At 40.7% G+C, this 24,320-nt stretch overlaps 1 protein-coding gene across 1 annotated transcript in view; it reads right to left on the reverse strand.

The window, feature by feature from the left end:
- Positions 1 to 24,320, reverse strand: part of OXCT1 (3-oxoacid CoA-transferase 1) — a 109,244-nt gene that overhangs the window by 79,013 nt on the left and 5,911 nt on the right. Inside the window, exons 2-6 of the mRNA XM_054178046.1 lie at positions 23,341 to 23,449; positions 21,864 to 21,954; positions 8,069 to 8,204; positions 5,492 to 5,641; positions 2,874 to 2,980 (exon numbers count right to left, since the gene is read on the reverse strand). Coding sequence (XP_054034021.1) covers positions 2,874 to 2,980; positions 5,492 to 5,641; positions 8,069 to 8,204; positions 21,864 to 21,954; positions 23,341 to 23,449 — 593 coding nt within the window. The remainder of the gene's footprint in view (positions 1 to 2,873; positions 2,981 to 5,491; positions 5,642 to 8,068; positions 8,205 to 21,863; positions 21,955 to 23,340; positions 23,450 to 24,320) is intronic.

The following is a 24,320-nucleotide window of genomic DNA, read 5'->3' on the forward strand; positions in this document are numbered from 1 at the left end:
GAATTAAGGGAGAAAAAGAGGGTGTATCATCTTTGGAAGGAAGGAGAGGTAACCCATGGAATGTTTAAGGATGTTGCTAGGTCATGCAGGAAGAAAATTAGAGAAGCAAAAGCCCATTTAGAGCTTGGACTGGCCACTGCTGTGAAGGACAACAAAAAATGTATTTATAAATATATTAATGGCAAAAGGAACAGCAAGGACAACCTCCACTCCTTAGTGGACACAGAGGGGAATATTGTAACTAAAGAAAAGGCAGAGGTACTTAACACCTTATTTGCCCCAATTTTTAAAACCAGGATAGGTTGTCTTCCAGACAATTGGCCTCCTGAGCTTGCAGATGGAGTCAGGGAGCACTACAGTTCCCCTGTGATCCAGGAAGAAGTAGAGGCCTGCTTATCCACTTGGATCCCCACAAGTCCATGGGACCGGATGGGATCCATCCTAGGGTGCTGAGAGAGCTGGCAGATGAGCTGGGCAAGCTGCTCTCCATCATTTACCACCAGTCCTGGCTCACTGGAGACGTCCCAGAAGACTGGAAGCTGGCCAACGTGATGCCCATCCACAAGAAGGGCCAGAAGGAGGAACCTAGGAATTACAGACCTGTCAGCCTGACCTCAGTGCCAGGCAAGTTTATGGAACAGATCATCTTGAGTGCAGTCACACAGCACTTACAGGATGGCCAAGGGATCAGGCCCAGCCAGCATGGATTTAGGAAGGGCAGGTCCTGCCTGACCAACCTGATCTCCTTCTATGATCAGGTGACCCGCCTGGTGGATGTGGGCAAGGCTGTGGATATAGTATACCTGGACATCAGTGAGGCCTTTGATACCATCCCCCATAGCAAACACTTGGCCAAGCTGACAGCCTGTGGCTTGGACAGCAGCACTCTGCACTGGGGTAGGAAGTGGCTGGAGGGCCGAGCCCAGAGAGTGGTGGTGAATGGTGCCACATCCAGCTGGCAGCCAGTCACTAGTGGTGTCCCCCAGGGATCAGTGCTGGGCCCCATGCTCTTTAACATCTTTATTGATGATCTGGATGAAGGGATTGAGTTCATCATCGGTATGTTTGCAGATGACACCAAGCTGGGGGGAGGTGTTGATCTGTTAGAGGGTAGAAGGGCTCTGCAGAGGGACCTTGACAGGCTGGACAGATGGGCAGTCCAAGGGCATGAGATTTAACACATCTAAGTGCCAGGTTCTACACATTGGCCACAACAACCCCATGCAGTGCTACAGGCTGGGGACAGAGTGGCTCAAGAGTGGCCAGGCTGAAAGGGACTTGGGTGTACTGGTTGATAGTAGGCTGAACATGAGCCAGCAGTGTGCCCAGGTGGCTAACAAGGCCAATTTCATCCTTTTCATTCTGTCAATCACAGAAACATGGTTGTTTTGTAATCTATTACAGTTTCCTCCACCATAGTTTCCGGTAGACTATGTTCCTCTGTCTTCTGAATGGGTCACTGCTTACTATGAACAAGTTCTTCCAACATAGGAATATTCCACATGCAATAATCCTCTGGATGATGCTGTTTCCATCTTTGATTAATTACACTTGATGAAAGTCAAGATTTTCAGGTCTGTTCCAAAATGGAAGTAGTATCTGGTACTAACTGTATTGTGTGAATGTGGGAGACATATGAAGACTTGTGAAAGCAACAGGAGTACCAGGAAAAGAAAGAGAGACCAACAAGACATAACAGAAGTGAGGTTGGAAGGGAAAATGCAAGCAGTATGCTTTGGTGGAGAATGAATAAATTGTTCAGAGGTGAGTAAGCATCAGTAGATATACACAGGGTAAATGAATAGACAGTAGGAGATCAAGACCAAGGAAAGACAAGCCCAAGAGGGAAGAGTGTTTCCTGCACTTCATGTCTGATAGCCTAAGAAAAGCAGTTTAGCAGCCACCAAATTCACCGACAGGCGCACAAGAAAGTTCGGTCAGAAACCATCTTGTCCTGCCAGTGGGAAAGCCAGGATGTCTAGAGCTGGGTCAAGTAAAAAATTCTTTCTTGAGTATTTTAGTTTAATATTATTATTAAAAGACATATAGAAACCTGTGTATATATGCACAAGAAAAAAAACATTACTTTATCAGTATTATTTTATCTGCAAAATTTTCAGTTGCCTTTTCAACTCCTTGTTTCTTTCAAGACTTAAAAAGGCAGACTGCATCGTTCAGCATCTTCTACTAAACTGCCACTGATTTCAACACTTACCTTTTCATCTGATAGCCATAAAACAGACAAATAAAACCCGTATGTTAAACACAGACAAACCTCTCCTGCTTCAGCTCAGGACAAGCCAGAACACAAATACAGTAAATCAGTGATGCTGTGGCTAGTGCTACACTTTTCACTGCAGAAGATGTTTAAATTCATACAATGCCTCTCCCTACACCACTGGAATCAAATCAACTTTAAACGCACTTTTGTGTGGACAGAATCAAGTTTTCCCATCACTGACTGGCCAGGAGACTCACTCAGATCCCTTCTCTCCTGACATACTTGAACCTGTACTTCTTGAGTCAGCCTTCAATTACTTAAGGAGAAGGAGCCAAACTAACATGGAAATTGAACAGAATGTCAGTACGATTTGACACAGTCAACACAATGACTTTGTTCTGCTATGGCCCATTTTCAGCCACCAATGTTTTATTTAACAGTTATTTTTTTCAGTTCTCAAAAGTCATTTGAAAAAGCAAATGTATTTTGTTTTTTATTGCAGTATAATTTGACAGTAGGGAAAGGCAACATGAAAGAAAGCAAAGTCAGTAAAACATTACTTTGCAATCACACAGAAGACAGGATTCTCTTCTGTTTTCTTTCATTATCTAAACCATTAAAGAATCTCTTCCTACTTGTAGACAAGTCATACCTGAAAATGATGTTTCCTGCACGATCAGCCTTCCATGCTTTCACAAGAGCAAAATCTCCTGTAATTGACTTCTCCAGAATAAAGTGACGGCCATCAAACTCTCGCACCTACAAAGAAAAGTACATCATTGAGACATAGGCTTCCTCAAACCGATTTCCCATGCAAAATTAATTTTATCAGTTTAATTTTACATACTACTACATTTAGACTTCTTTTCATACTGAAGGTTTGATCTGAAAAACTGTAGGTCAGCTGTTGTCCTGGTTTGAGGCCAGGCAGATAGTCTCTTGCCCCTGAAAGGGGCAAAAGAATGACGCTCACACAAAGGGATTGCAGAAGTGATGGAAGGTTTAAATGGAAAAGCAATTAGTGTTTTACAGAAAGCTATAAGCATAGTGAGAAAAGAAACCCAAAGCATACAGACTCTCCCTACAGCATACCCAAAAGCCTCCCAACACTTCCCTTTTCCCCACCTGAGGGTATACCCAAAACCTCCAGTGCTCTTTCTTCCCTCTCACCCCACTAGGCTGGTCTCAAGACTGGCCAGGTCTGAGACTGCCCCTCCCCCTTCTCCTCCCTGCATTATCACAGTATCACAGTATAACTAAGGTTGGAAGAGACCCCAAGGATCATCAAGTCCAACCTGTCCCAACAGACCTCATGACTAGACCATGGCACCAAGTGCCACGTCCAATCTCCCCTTGAACACCTCCAGGGACGGTGACTCCACCACCTCCCTGGGCAGCCCATTCCAATGACGAATGACTCGCTCAGTGAAGAACTTTTTCCTCACTTCGAGTCTAAACCTCCCCTGGCACAGCTTGAGACTGTGTCCTCTTGTTCTGGTGCTGGTTGCCTGGGTCTAGCCAGAAGGTCTAGCCAGGCCTAAGAGGCCTAAGAGGCATTGAGATACTCCCCCACCATTACCCAATAGGGAGCATCTCTCACAGGAACAGAAAGGGAAGAAAGAAGTGAATTATTTTGCAGATAGATTTATAGGGCACAGGATATCATGCATATGAAATACACTGTTTCCTGTGTCCACCCACTGGGCTGGACCCTCAGGATGCTGGAGGTATCGCTTGTGTAGCAGGAACAGGAGGCACCCAGCCTAAACTGCCATAGCTGTGTAATAACAGAGAAATACAGGAAGGCTGTAAACCCCAGTTTTATCAAAATGTTTCTATGTAGTGAAACAGAATGAAAATCAGATCCATAACCCTGTTGCTCCACCTAGTGGAATTAGACATGCTTTCTTCTTCATATCTACAAGCTAACCAAAAACTGAAGGGCTAAAGCTGAAGAAGTTCGTAATTACTGCTCACCATCAGAAATCTCAGATCCAAAATAAGGTGGATTTGAGATCCTGTACTCAGATCACAATATCCGAATGGCTGAGTTAATTTGATTTTCTCTACAGCAGTATTTGTGATTATATTATGCCTCAAGCCAGGACATGTAGCTGACAATTAGCATTTTAATCATGTATGTAAACATTTCTTTTAATAATGGAGGGGAGAGTGTGCTATTTAAAATTTCTGAGAGAGGGAGGAAATATGACAAATGTGCATTGGAAGTAATTTTTTCATTCCTATAAAAAGAGATCTGAAGTTTTTTAAAATGACACTTGCATTAGAAATGGATTTTGTGAACAGATTTGATCAAATCATGCTAGTCATGTTATTAGGTCCCCAAGAGACTGAGGAAAGTAATAGAGACCTTCCTACAAGATTGGAAGAAATATGTTGTCAAATTGCAAGCTATTTAAAAAACAAAACATTCCTTCCAAAAGTAAAATATCATGATGTAAACAGAATAAAGGAGAAAAGGACTGAGTTAATGATTAGATACTGAAAATAGCCACCTATAAATACATGGATAATTGCCTTTATCCCAGCAGAGGCAGAATTTAATGTATTCATGACCTGCAGCATTAGCCCCATGCATTTCTTCAACTACAGTTATGGCACTGAGAAATCTCTTCCCTTCCCCACTTCTACATCCAGTTTCATTATGAAGCCCCAATTTGTCACTTGGAAATGGCACACTATTTATTTATTTGCAATTTCAAATACTCAGACTAAATTGCATTTCAACTGTTAGAAAATAAGTTTCCAGAAAGTTTATGTACACTGAGCTCTTCCCCATTTAATACAAACATGTCTTATGTCTCCTAATGCTGAAACTTCATGCAGAGCTGCAGGGCTGCTTACTCCATATCACAGTATGTAAGAAGCACCTGGCCCACTAATAAGGGGTTTTCCTCAATTTGTTACTGTACAATACAGGGGCCTGGTGTAGATTTTGTTTGAATACACAGTGAACCTAGCCAGAAAGCTGTCAACTGAAAAGAAACTGCAGGAGGTGGGGTTTTCATATGGATCAGTTCTTGATGCTAAGCCACCCTAAGGCTGTGAAAACTCTTCTAACACAAAACAGAGGGCAGAAGTAATCAGTGGAAAGAAAACTGACGTGGCTGGTAACACAGACATCCTGTTAAAGCAATATACCAAAGTTAAACTTGTCCCAGAGGTGGTTAAACTACAGTTTCATTGGAAATTTGTAAGAGATTCCATTTTCAAAACAGAAGGCTTCCTAATAACAAACTGACATCTTACCTCTCTTGGTTGGCTGGCAATAGCAATAGTGCCATCTGTATTGTATTTGATAGGTGCACCCCCTTCCTGCACCAGTGTCCCGTAGCCAGTGCTAGTGTAAAATGCTGGGATTCCTGCTCCTCCTGCTCTAATGCGTTCAGCAAGTGTGCCCTGTAGGAAAACATATTTAAGAAGTCGTCATTTGGGAACAATAAATCAAGCTTTCATGAACGGCTTGCATAAACTTATTGTTAAATCCTGTCATTTGGAGCTTCTATTTCTGAACTCAGCAGTCCATATACTCTATTTCTTCCTCCCATTTAAGCTCTCCTTTGTGGGATTGATACTGCTTATGACAAGAAATGATTCACACACAAACACAAATTGCTCAACAGCTCACTGTCACATGACTCCATTTTAACTTCCAAACCCCAACACTTTGCTGTGTCTCCTCTCCTTCAACTTGTTTCCCACTCCAAGAGCTCTTCTCTTTCCCACCTGGCCACATATGCTAGAAGGTTTTTCTGAGTCCTATGTATTTATGTTTCAATCTCCACTATCTTAAGAAAAACTTCGTACCTCACTTCAAGTTGAAACAGCCATGCATAGCAAATTGAGAATGGAAGAGGGAGTCCAGTGATCTGGGCTGTTCATGCTAAGAATACCAAGAAGCTGACAGAACACCGTTTCTAAGCTATCTGACCACCCCATCTGCATTCTGCTTCATGTCCAGCTGCACCATAGATATTAAAAGCCCAAACTCCTCATCAGCCTTAAGTATGGACATACAGCAAAAGACACATCTCCTGCTTTTCACTAGTGTCCTTTCTCAACTATTTTCTTTCTATTTTTTTTTTTATTCACTACAAGACTGTCATGGTCAATTATCTATCTTGACAGCCTCCAAAACACAGGCTGCATTTTCTTCAATTATCCTGCATGAAAGGCAATGACTTCTGATAGGTTTACAAACTGGTGGCAAGAGGCAGACATGAACTATGCAGTGATGCAAAGTCCTGTCTTCCAAACAGCCTTAGCATTTCAAGGCCTCGCAATGACCTCTCCTTTACTGTGTAAGGAGAACACATAAGTCCCCAGCCTAAAGCCACAATAAATTTGAAGTGCCTTTTCCTTAACACAAATATTTCAAATCCCTGCATTTCCTAGCAAGTACTTCATTCACCTTACTATTTACTATTGCACAGTGCAGACTCAGTATCTTCAGAGTCAAAATGCATAGCTTCTCTGTGCAGTCCACCAAGTCAATTACTTGTCTGAATTCAGGCTCTTCTAGGTAAGTAAGAATGAGGGGGGGAGAGAGTGGGACAGGAATTGTAAGGTGATAGAAAGGTAAGATTTGTGGCATTTTAAACATTAAAAGTGGCAAGTACTTGGTGTTTTGTCAACTGACTTGAGTATACACTGCCAATCTTTGAGGCCCAAAGAGATATTCCCAAGAGATGGAGCCCAAAAATCTTCTCCATAAAAATATGAGAATTCTGCTCTTCCCAGAGAATTGAATTAATAGCTGTTTAAAGCCCAAAGGTAAGTATCACCTTTGGAAATGCATCACACAAATATGCTGTAACCTTTAGAGCACTAATTTCACAAAACTAAATCTCAGTAGAATATGACTGATATTGAGGATTTTAGGATCTCATTGTATTTGTGCTATCTGGGTACCCTGGCAATGCTAACACAGTTAAAATTATGGTGCTAAAAGATAAAGGTATAAATATTTCCTTTTAATGCTATGCAAAGATCAATTTAGTTAAGATTAAAGACGTTTCAAAATGAACTCAAATAGCCTAATTTGATTCCTTCCAACCCACTAGATGGCAGCATCCCCTAAGGCAAGGACAAGCTGCTACCAACAGCGGCAATTCAGCAATTCACTGACTTTTTTTCCCTTATATAGAATAGAATAGAATAGAATAGAATAGAATAGAATAGAATAGAATAGAATAGAATAGAATAGAATAGAATAGAATAGAATAGAATAGAGTAGAGTAGAGTAGAATAGAATAGAATAGAATAGAATAGAATAGAATAGAATAGAATAGACCAGGTTGGAAGAGACCTTCGAGATCATCGTGTCCAACCTATCATCCAACACCACCTAATCAACTAAACCATGCAACCAAGCATCCTGTCAAGCCTCGCCCTGAACACCCCCAGCGACGGCGACCCCACCACCTCCTCAGGCAGCCCATTCCAATCACTCTCTCTATGTAAAACTTCCTCCTAACCTCCAGCCTAAACCTCCCCCACAGTAGCGAGCACACTTGCCGGGTGTTTTTCACAATCTGTGAGAAACTACCAAAAAACTGGCACTATACAACAAAAATACATAATCATATCTATAATGTCATATCATATCATATCATATCATAGAACAACTTGTAAAAGGAATTCACAGACCATGATTGCAGCATACCACTCATCATCCCAAGTTGGCAAGTGCCATCTGTCTTTACTGTGCATCTACACACAGGCAAAACATTTGTACTGCAAAATAATTTTGTAAGAGCACTTAATCAACATCCTAATCAGCATTTTAGATTAAATCATGAGTCTCCTCCTAGAGATGCTCCTTACCTGAGGTGTAAGCTCAACTTCAAGCTCACCAGATAAATACTGGCGCTCAAATTCAGCGTTCTCTCCCACATACGATGAGACCATGCGTTTTATCTGCTTAGTCTGAAGCAGAAGACCGAGTCCAAAATTGTCAACACTGTGCGGGAAAAGCCAGACAATACTGAGCATTGGTAACAGTTTGTTGCAATGAAAGCATTTGCTAAACCTAAGAAGATAGAAAAAAGTTACTGCTTCCCACTTTAGACAGTAAGGAATTTGAGATAAAAATCAAATTCCAGATTTTAGGAGCAAGAACATCAAAGCTGCAATTAAAATCTAGGAGTGCAGTGCTCAAGACATCATCTCTTCAAAGGCATTGGTTATATTCAAAACACAGACATTTCACATATAACAGCTACAAATACCAGCTTTAGAAGTGACGTTATTTTATGTCTGTGCTCTTTCTAAAGCCTTACTAATAAAATGGGACATGGCACAATCTGCCTTTAAGTGAACATATATTTACTTTTTTTCTGTTGTTGTTTACACTTTTAATCCCCAGGAAAAAGCAAGTGATTGCTCAGCCACTGAAGAAGAAAGGCATGTTCACATGTATGGTGCTGGCTTGTAAGGTAAGAGAATATTTGTACTTAAATTTCCTTATTACAGCAAGCAATTAACTTCCTTATCAAGAAATTGCCTACTCCAGCAAAAGATAGCCATACTCAGTCAGGATTTTCTTCTATATGTCACACTCAGCAAGGCCTTTGACACCGTCCCCCACAGCAAACTCCTGGCCAAGATGTCAGCCCATGGTTGGATGGAAGCACACTGCAATGGGTTAGGAACTGTCTGGAGGGCCGAGCCCAGAGAGTGGTGGTGAATGGTGCCACATCCAGCTGGCAGCCAGTCACACTAGTGGTGTGCCCCAGGGATCAGTGCTGGGCCCCATGCTCTTTAACATCTTTATTGATGACCTGGATGAGGGCATTGAGTCCATCATCAGTAAATTTGCTGATGACACCAAGCTGGGGGCAGGAGTTGATCTGCTGGAGGGTAGAGAGGCTCTGCAGAGGGACCTCGACAGGCTGGGCAGATGGGCAGAGTCCAACAGCATGAGATTTAACACATCCAAGTGCCGGGTTCTGCACATTGGCCACAACAACCCCATGCAGAGCTACAGGCTGGGGTCAGAGTGGCTGGAGAGCAGCCAGGCAGGGAGAGACCTGGGGGTGCTGGTCGAAGGTAGACTGAACATGAGCCTGCAGTGTACCCAGGCAGCCAAGAGGGCCAATGGCATCCTGGCCTGCATCAGGAACAGTGTGGCCAGCAGGAGCAGGGAGGTCATTCTGCCCCTGGACACTGCACTGGTTAGGCCGCACCTCGAGTCCTGTGTCCAGTTCTGGGCCCCTCAGTTCAGGAAGGATGTTGACTTGCTGGAACGAGTCCAGAAAAGGGCAACAAAGTTGGTGAGGGCTTTGGAACACAAGCCCTACGAGGAGAGGCTGAGAGAGCTGGGGTTGCTTAGTCTGGAGAAGAGGAGACTCAGGGGTGACCTTATTACTCTCTACAACTACCTGAAGGGAGGCTGTAGACAGACGGATGTTGGTCTCTTCTCCCAGGCAGCCAGTACCAGAACAAGAGGACACAGTCTCAGGCTGCGCCAGGGGAGGTTCAGGCTAGATGTTAGGAAAAAGTTCTATACGGAAAGAGTGATTGCCCATTGGAATGGGCTGCCTGGGGAGGTGGTGGAGTCGCCATCACTGGAGGTTTTCAGGAGAAGACTTAATGGTGCCATGGGTTAGTTGTTTAGGTGGGTTGGATTGGTTGATGGGTTGGACGCGATGATCTTGAAGGTCTCTTCCAACCTGGTTTATTCTATTCTATTCTATACTATCAGTTTTAAATGAATGCCAGAAACAGTATTCAATGTTTTTTCTTGTGCCAATGGTTCTGAATTCTGATATCCTAAAGACATTATTCTCTATCAGTCTCCAGCATTTTTGTGATGTCTGTCACTCTGTGCTGTCTATTGGTGTTTCAGGAGTTACTGTATGAAAAGGGCTTTGTAAAAAGAAGACGTTTCAATTTCAAAAAGCAATGCTAAGCTCTAAAAATGTAAATAAACAGATATTGTATTACAAAGGTAGGCATCTTTCACATTTCCCACACATTATAGAGGATGTAGTCAGCCTGGTGTATTTGTTCCTAAGTCCTCTACATATATGTTTGTTTCTGCAGCACAGAAGTGGAGAACTCAGACCTTCCACTCCTCTATGGGAAAGGCACCATGATCCAGGAGCATCTCACAAGTGATGCATAGCCACACAATGGCTTGAAATTTCAGGATAACAAATACTGAAAAAACATGAAAACAATCTTTCAAGAAACTAAATCCAGGACCCAGCATGCTATAATTAGCATGCACATATGCCTACTGAAAACACCATAAGAGCACAAAAAAAAGCTTGTATTTTGTAACTCTAGTAATAGTGTTAATAAAAAATATTCCTTTCCAAAATAAATCTCACTTTTTTGGTATTTTTAGACCACCCTGTCTACAATACTGCTTCCTTCTCTAGTCACTATCAGAAACAAACTCTCCTTCCACAAATCATAGAATCACAGAATCAATAAGGTTGGAAGAGACCTCAATCACAGAGCACTTACAGGCTCGTCAAGGGATCAGGCCCAGTCAGCATGGATTTAGGAAGGGCAGGTCCTGCCTCACCAATTTGATCTCCTTCTATGATCAGGTGACCTGCCTGGTAGATGTGGGGAAGGCTGTGGACGTAGTCTACCTGGACATCAGCAAGACCTTTGACACCATCCCCCATAGCAAATCCTGGCCAAGCTGACAGCCCGTGGCTTGGTCAGCAGCACTCTGGGCTGGGTTAGGAAGTGGCAATAACAGCACCATCTTTTCACCTCCTACCACAACACTGACAACAGCTGCATGAACATATGTGGAGTCTTCTCAACTGCATAATGAGGACTATTTTAAGACACATCACTTCTCTGCATATTCGGGCAGTTTGGAAACCAAGTGAGAGGAACTGAAACAAGCTTCTTTGATCTGGTTCTATGAGTTCCATGTTCTCTAGATGTAAAGAACTTGACTTACTATAAAAGCTTCCTATATTCACCAACGCTGACCTATAAAAATGTTAATCTAACTCTGATGCAATGTTCAAAGTGTTGCAGTGCCAAAGCCTTGAGAACAAAATCTGTGTTGCCTAGAAACAATGTTTATTTCTAACTCCGCAGGGGAAAAAAGAACTCCAGCAGTTTGAAACTGAGAAAGTAGAACGAGTAGAAGGAGAAGTCCTGCCGGAAAGATTTCTTTTTTAAACCCAATTAAAAAAAAACCCAAACAAACAAACAAAACCCCAAATGTCAGAATACAGGGTAACACATGTAACTCTTGTTATAAAAGACAGCAAGCAAATATAACACACAATATCTGACGGCAGTTTAATTGATTTGTGTAACTATAGCACTGTGTAGCAGAAGTGCAGAGGCTAAAAAAACTGTGCAGTGCTTTATAGTGCAAGAACAAGCAGAGGCAGCTTGAACTGCTGACAAACCATAGTTTGCTACTTCTGCACATCGTTCGCATGTTTAATGATGTTCTTATTGCAAAATTTGCAAGCTTTGCAGTAGAAATGGGCAGACACCAGATTTCAGCATGCAGACAGGACTCCTAATGCTTGTTTACATGAGCAAGGGATGGCAACAGAGGGTTAACTGCAGATTTCTAATGGTTAAAGAAATTTCTGACTCATTTCACGAAGATCTTTCTATAATAATTCCTCTTACAGTCTCAGAAACAATTACTGGACTACATTGTTCTTATCAAGACTGTGCATACCATTCAGTAGGAACCCATGAAGGATCCCATACAGACAACTTGATTTCCTCCTATATTACAGGCAGGTATCTTCTCTCCAACAAAACTTACTATAAAGTTCCCTATAGAAACAGAAGTTGCACAAATGTTATTGTCATACTCTCCCAAGTTCATCCTCACATAATTTACTCTTTCTCCTCACCCTAAAGACAGTCAATTCATTATAAATAATAATAGCAATTGCAGTGAGGATCGATCAGTCACCAAGAATACATAGCCTTATTTTGCTATCACAACAAGAAAAGGAATTTTACCTCCAGAAAGTCAAGCAGCAGGGGAGATCTCCCTGTTTGATAATACAAAACTATTGCAACTCCCAAGCACACTTTATCTTCAGAGCAGCATCCAAAAAACAATTGCTGTTACTCCAATGCTTCTTTCAGATCTAAATTTCTTTAAAGGAAACATAGCACTATCCATCTTTTTTTAAGGATGCAACCTGCATTCAGGTTTCCAGTTAAAATAATCCTCTTGCTTTCCACAGAGTTTTCCTTTCCAACAAGCCCTACAGAACCTGATAAAGTAGTCAATAAAAATTTGCATTCTTATGCTGAAAAAAGGACACTTGGTGTTGGATGATAGGTTGGACATGATGATCTCGAAGGTCTCTTCCAACCTGGTTTATTCTATTCTATTCTATTCTAAAGAGATTTTATTCTATTCTATCATGCTCTGGCAAGAGACATAAGACGGCTTTTGGAGTTTTTTGAGTAAAAGGAGGTAATTACACTTCTCTTTCTGCCTTTGTAAAGGCATTTACATGTGTCTAAGAAGACCCAGAGTGGTCATGACAATCTGGCTACCTTTACTGGGAACACTGGAAACCAATGGTGAACTGTGTCAATTAAAATATATGGCTCCACTCTACATCTCTTGAAGTAAGTATTTTTCCATACTCATTGTTCAAGGATTCTCCAGGACCTATGGTGCATATTCCTGGCATATTTCACCAAGACCAGAAGTCACTGGTAAAGATAAACATGAATATTTCAGTTTAGAATTAAAACGTGTAGGAGAATTAAAACATGCTGCAGATAACATGATGTCCCATCTGTCCTTTCTCCTCTCATAATTTGGAGATTGGAAGGATAAGAGGGTAACTACATCATCCCTGAGGACTCAGATTGAGAAAGAAAAGCATTTAGTACGAATCCTGGAGCAAGGCTTAACCTCAGAGAGAAACCATTTTCCTGCAATATAATGTTGCTGCAAAAAAGCCTCTTTATGGTTGGTCCTACTCCTGGAGAATGCTTTATGTACACACATGAATCTAAAAACACTTCAGATACATGAGCAGTCTCTCCAAGCATTTGGCAGGTCTGTGCATTGCACAACTATGCATGGAACTTGGTAACAGATGGACCTGTTCCAGAGTTAGACGTTTTCCTGGCAAAGGACTAGGGTGGGAGAGTGAAGCAATTTTCTTTGTCATTCTCCACTGAAAGGAGACTACATCTCATCTGTTTTACTTTGTAACAGCTTTTCAGTCTTCAAAAGGTTCTGCTCCAAGTTATATGCAACTACATCTTCTAGTAGGTCCACACATATGCTGCCCAACTAAAAGAAATGCATCAATCACTACTGGTTTGGCATCTTCTAGTAACATAGCCTAAAGCTTTCAAGCTCACAGGAGTGCCTGAATGTATCACAGCCTCCTGGTGTGTCAGCCACTCCTCCCATTTTTCTATCATCAGCAAACCTGCAGAGAGTACACTCCCTTCATACAGATCACTGATGAGTAAGTTGAATAAGACTGGACCCAGTTCCCATGGGGAACACTGCTACCCATGGGCTTCCAACTTCACCCTGCACCACTGATCACAACCCTCTGTGCTCTGTTATGCAGCCAGTTCTCAATCTACCTCCCTATCCATTCATCTAACTCACACTTCCTAAGCTTCCCTATGACTATATTATGTGAGACAGTGGCAAAACCTGATTGATAATCATCAGAGTGACAATCCACTTCTCTTTTTCTGTCCACCAGTTCCAGCAGGGTGCATAGAAGGAGGGTAAAACAAGGAATAGGAGTCAACTAACATGTAGAAGAAAAGAGATTCCGCTCACAGGAATGTAAATTAGACAGAAACAATGTTTATTTGCTCTCCTGATTCTTGAGACACTGTCTTCAGTTGCTTTTTTCTTTCCTTTTTCTTAGGACATTTTCCCATCTGTCCTAATGAGAACTACTTAATGGAAAGGGAAAAAAGAAAGGTAGAAGCTTCACAGGGAAGTTACACAGTATAAAGGTAAGATAAATATTTGAATTTTTACCATGAATGCATGATATTTCAAGAGTCTCCTGGCTGAAACCTAGCCTAGGTTTAACTTTCATCGTCACTTTTCTACAAATAAGTTAACAAAGTTCCTCAATCATGCTGAGACATACACCTATTTTGTGTTTTGTCTTTTATCACAATCAGAAAGTGATCTGTACTGCTAATAGCACCATGCAGTGCAAAACTTTGCACAATTTGCCCTGACAAAATCCTAAATAACCTCTACACTAAACTTAGCAACATCACCTGGTCTGATTTTCAGGGATTTGGAGTTCATGCAGTGTCACCAATATACCAAACATAATAAAGCATCTGATTAGATTCTTTACAAAGAAGGGAGACTATTTTAAAAAGAAAGTAAACTGCTTCAAACAATCAGCAGTGGAAATATCTCAGATACCTTGCATCATTATTTTCACAACAGATTTTAATCTGCACAGGTTTTTATCTGTCTCCATTCACCTCAACACCACAAGACAATAGTTATTAGTGACATTCATTTCACTTCTGAAAGTGTCTAACTTGGAATGTTAAAAGATTTTCTTATGCATATACAAAAATAACACACACAGAGTGTAGGATAACCTGAGAATCACCTTAATCATATCTTTGTAGACAGACAAGCTTTCTTGCCAGGCCTTCATAGACTTTTCCAATTATATTTTAACTCTCTAAAACAAGGGACCATCGAATTCATGCAATTAAAACCACCTGACACCTTACACAATGTGAAAAAAATTCTCAACTTTCTGTGAATTTGCAATGCAACTTCCACCTGACAGTATTTATATAGACGTGTGAGTAGATATAAAACTAATATATACATAGACATATATATTATATACATAACACGTGTAACAGAATAGAATAGAATAGAATAGAATAGAATAGAATAGAATAGAATAGAATAGAATAGAATAGACCAGGTTGGAAGAGACCTTCATCGCGTCCAACCTATCAACCAATCCAACCCACCTAAACAACTAACCCATGGCACCAAGCACCCCATCAAGTCTCCTCCTGAACACCTCCAATAATGGTGACTCCACCACCTCCCTGGGCAGCCCATTCCAATGGCAAATCACTCTCTCTGTATAAAACTTCTTCCTAATCTCCAGCCTAAACCTCCCCTCGTGCAGCCTGAGACTGTGTCATCTTCTTCTCATGCTGGTTGCAACAGGGAGATGAGACCAGCACCCACCTGTCTACAACCTCCCTTCAGGTAGTTGTAGAGAGCAATAAGGTCACCCCTGAGTCTCCTCTTCTCCAGGTTAAGCAGCCCCAGCTCCCTCAGCCTCTCCTTGTAGGGCTTGTGCTCCAAACCCCTCACCAGCTTTGTTGCCCTTCTCTGGACACATTCCAGCAAGTCAACATCCTTCCTAAACTGAGGGGCCCAGAACTGGACACAGGACTCGAGGTGCGGCCTAACCAGTGCAGTGTCCAGGGGCAGAATGACCTCCCTGCTCCAGCTGGCCACACTGTTCCTGATGCAGGCCAGGATGCCATTGGCCCTCTTGGCTGCCTGGGTACACTGCAGGCTCATGTTCAGCCTCCCATCGACCAGCACCCCCAGGTCCCTCTCTGCCTGGCTGCTCTCCAGCCACTCTGACCCCAGCCTGTAGCTCTGCATGGGGTTGCTGTGGCCAATGTGCAGAACCCGGCACTTGGATGTGTTCAATCTCATGCCATTGGACTCTGCCCATCTGCCCAGCCTGTCGAGGTCCCTCTGCAGAGCCTCTCTACCCTCCAGCAGATCAACTCCTGCCCCCAGCTTGGTGTCATCTGCAAATTTACTGATGATGGACTCGATGCCCTCGTCCAGATCATCAATAAAGATGTTAAAGAGCATGGGTCCCAGCACTGATCCTTGGGGCACACCACTGGTGACTGGCTGCCAGCTGGATGTGGCACCATTCGTCACCACTCTCTGGGCTCAGCCCTCCAGCCAGTTCCTAACCCATCACAGTGTGCTCCCATCCAAGCCATGGGCTCATAGCATGGCCAGGAGTTTGCTGTGGGGGACAGTGTCAAAAGCCTTGCTGAGGTCCAGGTAGACTACATCCACAGGCCTCCCCACACCCACCAGACGGGTTACCTGATCATAGAAGGAGATCAGGTTGGTCAGGCAGGACCTGCCCTTCCTAAATCCATGCTGGAAATATATGTATATATAACACATATATATTTATATACATATATATACATACATATATATAAAACCAAAAAAGTAATAATGATGGAATCAAGCTCTAAGAGCTACATATGCAAGAACAAACAAGGATTCTGGCAAAAATGGCAGATGTATATTAACAGAACTATGCAATTCAAAGCAATGACTGAAAAATTAAATAGTATTGAAGTTTAACATAAATCAAATGTCTTAATCCTGCTTTAATTCAAAACATGTAATTGCTAAGAACATTGGAAAAACTTTTCCATATAACACAGAGAAATCTTTTTTGCTTTGAAGCATCAGGTTCAGTAAGTTTACCATTGCATCTGATGCTATGGAGTAGTGGGGCCTTACCCAAAGATTGGGCCACTGAAAATAGTGCATTAGGAAAAATTTATTACACTCAACAGAAATGACAGTACACTCAGGCATCATGACCTACAGTTCAAATGTTTATCTCAAAGGTACTTTCTCCTTACTAATGTGTAACCTTGTAACACAAAGAATTTCTTCAATAAGAGCACAGAAACCAAACATTGAAAAAGCTGCTGATACCCTTGAAGCACAGAACAGACTGAATCTGTGATAATCTGACAGCATGCTGTAAGAATTCATTTGATACGACAGTGAGACCACATGTGCAGCTACTACAAATAATGGACTTCATTTTTGTCAGGTATGGAGTCAGGCCAGTAGAGTGGTAAATGAAAGAGTTGATATCAGAATCTGATTATAACCAAAATTATTTAACCGTTTGGCTAAGCTGACAAGAATGTATTTCGTGTTGTGACACAGATCCTGAAAGAATAGATCTGATCACCTGTATCAGCGTCCAGAGAAGGGCAACAAAGGTGGTGAGGGGTTTGGAGCACAAGCCCTATGAGGAGAGGCTGAGGGAGCTAGGGATGATTAGCCTGGAGAAGAGAAGACTCAGGGGTGACCTTATTGCTCTCTACAACTACTTGAAGGGAGGTGGTAGCCAGGTGATGGTTGGTCTCTTCTCCCAGGCAACCAGCACCAGAACAAGAGGACACATTCTCAAGCTGCACCAGGGGAGGTTTAGGCTGGATGTTAGGAAGTTCCTCCCAGAAAGAGTGATTAGCCATTGGAATGTGCTGCCCAGGGAGGTGGTGGAGTCACCATCACTGGAGGTGTTTAAGAAGAGCCTGGATGAGGCACTCAGTGTCATGATTTAGTTGGTTAGATGGTGTTGGGGGACGGGTTGGACTTGCTGAACTCGAAGGTCTTTTCCAACCTGGTTAATTCTATAAGCTACAAAGTCCACATCCACTGTAACTCAAAATCAGTATGCAAGTCACAAGCAGATGGGAAAATAGCAAGGCCAAAGAAGGTATTGCATACTAACCACAACTATGTTGGGAATTTACTGAATCAGGTTTATAGCATGGATCTACAGACATGTAGAGCAAATAAATTATTTAATTATTACTTAAACAGTAATGTAGCAAAATTTTAATAAAACAGCTTTCAGTAGCTGAGACATAGTCCCCTAAATTTAAAGGGCTTGTAATAACATAGTGTAGAGGAAGTATTTAAAATACAAATCTACGCAAAACAAGTGAGTTACAACAAAAGGTGTGAGACATTGTTATTTCAGAGGGACACTTGCCCACTGTATTATCTTTCACTATCTCCCTGGTTCACAAGCTCAAGTTTCCCCTGCAGCAAGTTCTGAAAATTCCAGAGATAGTGAATATTTGTACTGCTTCACCTTCAAACACTTTGCCTTGTTTGGCTTGGCAAAAGAGTAACTACTCTTAAAGGTGCATTTCACTAGCTAGCACACAAATTGGACAGTCAGTGTAGCAGTGCAACTACTGTACAAAACACCCTTGGCAAGCCTTTCAAAGGCTAAAACAAGGGCTTTACCTGGCAGCAACTACATGATTTGAACAGCAATCTCCTTATTACACTTCAGTACAGAACAGCAGGGTGTGAACTTATAAACATCCTACACCTTTGAAGCTGTTTCCAGACATTACCAATCATTTATAGGCTTTGATGAACCTTTGTTCCTGATAAAACAGTTAGTAAGATCATTTATGATCTTTGCAATTACTACTTGCCTCCACTGCACTGTCTCCATTGCTGCTATTCAGTTATAAGTAGATGGCTCCGTAGCACATTTTGTGGTTCACGCATATTAAAAGATGTGACTTAACCCCTGCAGCATGCTCTGCTCTGCCAAAGAGATTGCCTCCTTTCTCCAAAGATACTGGCTCCTTCCCCACTCCAGTTAAAAGTTGCCTGCTAAACCCACTTCAGGATTAGAAAACCTAATTATAATCAATTATTTCCTGTTTCCTGGAAGAGCTGGAGAAGCTGCAGCCATGATGATAAAGAAAAGCACAGCAACTGCAGCACAACAGCACCAAAGCAAAACACACTGAATTCTAAGGCCTCTTGAAAAGTGGCAAATTACTTAACCCACAAAGTACCTGACATCTCAAAACTGCAAGAACGTCTCACACCCCGAAGTACTATTGCTGCAGGTATATAATTGCTCTGCTACCTCAGTTTCAAAATCTAATTATTGCTGCAGTATTTGGTAATATCACTATACTTTTTTGGCAGGGATTAGAAGATTTTTAAATTATTATCAATTGCTGTGATGAGAACTCTGACTTTATTAATGCTGACATCTGTGCTTTAGCCCAGTTAACAAACCCTGATGGACTACAGCAGCCTAAGTTTCATATAGTAATAATACAAAAAAATAAGGACAATAAGTAAGACTATATTTTATTATTAATTTACTTTCAAAATCAACGATACTGTTCAATATGACAGCAAAAGCAGGATTTTTACAAACTAGATTTTATAAAAAGCCCAGATGCCCTTTGGTATTTTCAAATCATCACACTGTTCTGTGAGGGGCTTACCAGACTCCAGTGAATATTTATGGGAAACTAGCTTAAAGAAATAAGAAAATTTGTTTTTTTGCCAGCAAGTGAACAATTTGCAGTAATTACTCGAGCCTCAAAGTTCCAAAAATTTTCAGGACAGTTAGCATTATTTCAAGCAAAATTGATTCTAACTTGTAACATCACTAACTATACGCAGAAGACAATACAAAACATCATCTTCTCCATTTCGTTCTGCAACACATTTCTTCTCCCTTTTCCTCAAATTTAAACTTCCCTCACTTTTCTCCAAGGACTATCTGTGCAATCTCTTTCTACATATATGTGTATATGTTGCATATCTTAATATGTACTACCTTAATATGTACATATCTTAATATGTTACATGTATATAAATTTTAAGTTACAGATCTCTCCACACAGAATGGTTTCTATCTCTTCCTTCCTTCTTTTTGTTATCCAGCAGAAATTGTTTTGCACAAGAGCTCAACTTTTACTGTATATGAGCAAAATACCAACACAAACCACACCTGTTATCCAATGAATGCACAATGTCAAGCAGGAAGCACTGAAAAAAATGTGACATCAACAGATTGTGAACTTCAGCCTTGGAAGGCCAGAAAATAAATATGCATAAAAATATACAGAGATATTTGCAGCATGTGGCATGGACCCTGATCAGCAAGAGACAGAGAGACATGTATATATATATGTATATATATATGTATATATGTATATATACATATACATGTAAAAGTGATCTGTGGGGTTTGAATGGTATTCTGGCTTTAACTTATATGAAATACAGTCAGGTTAAAATCAAAGCAGACAAACACAAAGCTATGGGCAAAGTATAAGGGAGATTTAATGATGCTATTTTCAACAAATAGCACAAATCATTATTAGATAAATCCCATCTAATTTACTTCTTTGGCAAGGCTGCAGAAATTGAAGGAGGAAGGTTTGTCATCTATTTTCATTTTGTACCAAGAATGACATTCATGACACCAAAACAATCTTTCTGGCTCACATAAATTTGTCTCTCTTTTATTCTTACACAGGTACAGAAGCAAGTGTCTTCCCAGTGACATATTTCCCCCCTTCAACTCTTATTCTGCAATTGGATAAAGGCTGAACTTCTACAGAACAGATGGGAGACTTCCAACCTAAGAGCTTCTAAGTGGAAGCATAAATGAAGTTCCATGAAGGTAATATAAAATCCTCATTATTATTTCACCACAAACACAGTATGCTACAGTAAAAAGTTCACCAGAAATGTAGTAAAACACATATTGCCATTTGGTGAAAGTAAGCAATATCATTAAAAAAAAATTTAAAACCTCAAACACAAAGCTAGAAAGAATGTTCACAATTTTCCTTACCCATATGTAAACCATAATGTAAGCATGTAATCCCAGTACCTCTGTCTGTGTGAAGACTCTTACTTCACAAGGCAATAGATTTTATGATAGGTTACAGTATCACAGTATCACAGTATAACTAAGGTTGGAAGAGACCCCAAGGATCATCAAGTCCAACCTGTCTCGACAGACCTCATGACTAGACCATGGCACCAAGTGCCATGTCCAATCTCCTCTTGATTAGGTTCCCTAATCAAAGCAAGTTTGCTAAAGAAAGTGTACCAGGAGTTATTAGTCTTCCAATATTCTTTAAATCTACAATGAAATAAAGCACACTGAAATTATTCTGGTGTTGAAGGTGACATTTAATGAAACAAGTCACTGAACGGGATTTATGGACACCTGCAGATGCTAGTCATCCAACAGCACTATGAGGAATAGAATATTAGTCTTATCAACCAGGCTGATTTCAAACAAGAGTTATTATAGTCTGCAAATCAATCTTTCTATTTAATTTAACTTCCACTTTATCAATTAACTTCTACAGAAGTGGCTGCATCTATGTCTCTATATGAACATCATAAGGTATTGCAGAGTCTACTCCAATGACCAGCCTATGTGAATAAGCCCTAATGACAAACTGAGAAATTACATGTAAAAGAACAAAAATGTTACAATCCCACATAAATTCCTTTGTAAGCAACATTTAAAAAAAAATAAAAATAAATAAATTCCAGGCCTTTTAAAAGAAGCTCTCTACTCATTCATGACAAATATTCCTCACTGTTGTTCCGTTGTTTGCATTTTTGGGGCTTTTTTGAAGTAACAAAACCACAATAAGGCCAGACTGTGGTTAAAAAAAGCAAATCCCTATCTAGAACTTCAAACACACATAAATAAAATCACTGATAATATATTTAAAGCATCCAAGACAGGATTTTCAGTTACAGTCAACCAGTTAAATATATATAAATATACCTAATTGCAACTGCCTACAAGAATAACAATTGGACCCTGACAAAGCTGGGTATACATGCAGTACTGTACCTTCTGGACTCATTCCAAAAGTAGTATGCTTGAAGAAAGCTGTGTAGTTAATATGAAAATTCTTATGATGAAAAGTAAGACTTTTTCCAACATGTTATCTTTTCAACATGAATGGAGTGCTTAATCTATACTTAATAGACAACAGACATATGAATACCTACCCTGCATTATTACTGACTGCTGTTATTCCCTTTACTCCAGTCTTCAGTAAACCCCCAATGAGGTTTTCAGGGATCCCACACAATCCAAACCCTGTGTAAAACAGAAGAAAACTGAACATGTAAGAACTGTTTGAAATAGATTAATCAGAAGTCAGAAAATGTGCATTGCTGAATTTAAAATCTTTTTTGAGTGGAACAGGCTCCTTAGTTGACTAAACAAACCAACACTTCTGGAAAGAGTTGCACCCTAGTACTGTAATCTCTCGGTTACTAGATGCTTCACAGTTTGGATGAAAGCCAGCCAACCATCAAAGATCTACTAATGCACAAATGACCTTTGCAGAAGGACAACAGGACCTTGGCTCTCCTGATGCGTGTCCTAACCACTGTACTCATTATTCCTTCCCCTCTTTCTACCAAGTTAACCTTCAGTTCTTTGCTGTACATAACAATGTGAAACAGGAGAAGAAAGGAGTTGTCTCATACAGCTTAGCCTATAATTAGTTGATGAAAATCTTGGAAACTTAATACCCTCAGGAAGAAGAGTATCTGGAAGCACAGTAACCCAGACCTCCACCCACTCTGAGGTGCCTCCCACTCTCACCTATTTTGCAAGAACCCAGTATGTCTGAAATGAAACACCATACCACATCTGAGGCTACCTGAGTCTCAGGGCAGACTCTCACCCTACAACTACTACCACTTCCTTCCCAGTCACTTAGCCACAGATAGTCTTTTGTTACAACAAAATAATTCTTCCTAAAATACATTTTGCCCTATTACACATCTCAAATGAGGTCTCCCATGTTTTATGTCATTACATTAATTACTTCCTCAATCCTAAAATTCACTTATAATCCACTAAATAGAGACACTGCTTTTCTTTCAGTGGATTGTCCAGCATGTAGTGTGGAAATCATCTAGAATATTCAAAAGCTCAAAGTCACAGTGAAATGCAGTATGACAAAACTTCTTGACTCTTCTGGAAATGCTTAATAACCATTCAGTGTAATGTAAATAAGCATTACCTTCAATTCCTACAGCCAAAAACAGGTTATGTGATTTGATCAAGGTCACAGAGACCCAGTGATTACATAGATACAGAATATGAAGAATGATACCATAAAAACAATCAAACCAAATTTTAATCTACCATACATAAATAATGCTAATTTGAAAAGGCCTGAGTTAGTTTTCTGCATTCAAACTAGCACAAGTAAAGGCTAACACTTCATTCCTGGGGAAAAAACATATTAATGATAATTTTTTCCTCCTCAAACAAAAACTAAAACAACTTATTTTCTCACTGAGAGAGCCAGCCAGTCATTAGCAGAATAGAAAATAACTTGGTTAAAACACCTATACAAGATGAATGTCTTCTCAAAGTAGTTAAAGTTAAATGAAACACAGTGAAATAACTAAAGGTATATCACTAGCAGAACATGTGATTGCAGCCATAAAGAATTTAAGTATTTACCCCCAACAAGTATAGTTGCCCCATTAGGTATATCTTTCACAGCTTCAACAGGATCAGTATAAAATTTGGTGTTGTGATGAGAGCTGGTAGAAAAATAGCATCCACAAATCTGCAAAAACATTGAAATAAACAGGGGAATTAATAAAAAGCATTACAAAGTAGTTTTATATCAATGACCATTTTTCTGGCTATGTAAGTGGGAAACTATTTTTTAAAACAGATATTGCTACTGTAAACACTAAATATTGAGGGGTAGGGGAGGAAGAGACAGGTTCAGGTCTTCAAAATAAAAACTTTATGTCTTCAAAATAAAAACTTTATTGCCCTATTTTTTCACTGTACTCCACACTACTCATGTTTATGACAATCAAAGTTGTATGAAAGCTTTAGACTTAACTTGATCTGCATCGACTTGACAATAGTGGTGAAATAAGCAGCCCAGCTGAAGTTCATGTTCACTAATGCACGTAGCATGGGTAACAAACAAGAGGAGATGGAAGCCTTATTACAGCAGGAAAGTTATGATGGAGTTGCCATCACAGAAATGTGGTGGGATGACTCACATTACTGGAGCACTGTAATTGATGGCTACATGCTCTTCAGGAGAGACAGGTGAGAGATAAGGGGTGGAGGGGTGGCCCTGTACATCAGGGAGGCACTGGATGCCTTGGAATTAGAGATCAAGGATGACCATGCTGAGTGCCTGTGGGAGAGAATTAGAGGGAAGACCAACATGGCTGACAGCCTGGTTGGAGTCTGTTATAGACCACCCAACCAGGAGGAAGAAGTTCATGAATTATTCTATAGGCACCTAGAGGCTGTCTCAAGATCACCAGACCTTGTTCTTACAGGCAATTTTAACCTGCCTGATACCTGCTGGGAACTTAACACAGCAGAGAGGAGGCAGTCTAGAAGGTTCTAAGAGTGTATGGAGAATAGTTTCTTATCCCAGCTGCTGTGTGAGCCTAGCAGGGGTAAGG

Source organism: Dryobates pubescens, chromosome Z (assembly GCF_014839835.1).
Source record: "Dryobates pubescens isolate bDryPub1 chromosome Z, bDryPub1.pri, whole genome shotgun sequence".
NCBI classification, from domain to species: domain Eukaryota; kingdom Metazoa; phylum Chordata; class Aves; order Piciformes; family Picidae; genus Dryobates; species Dryobates pubescens.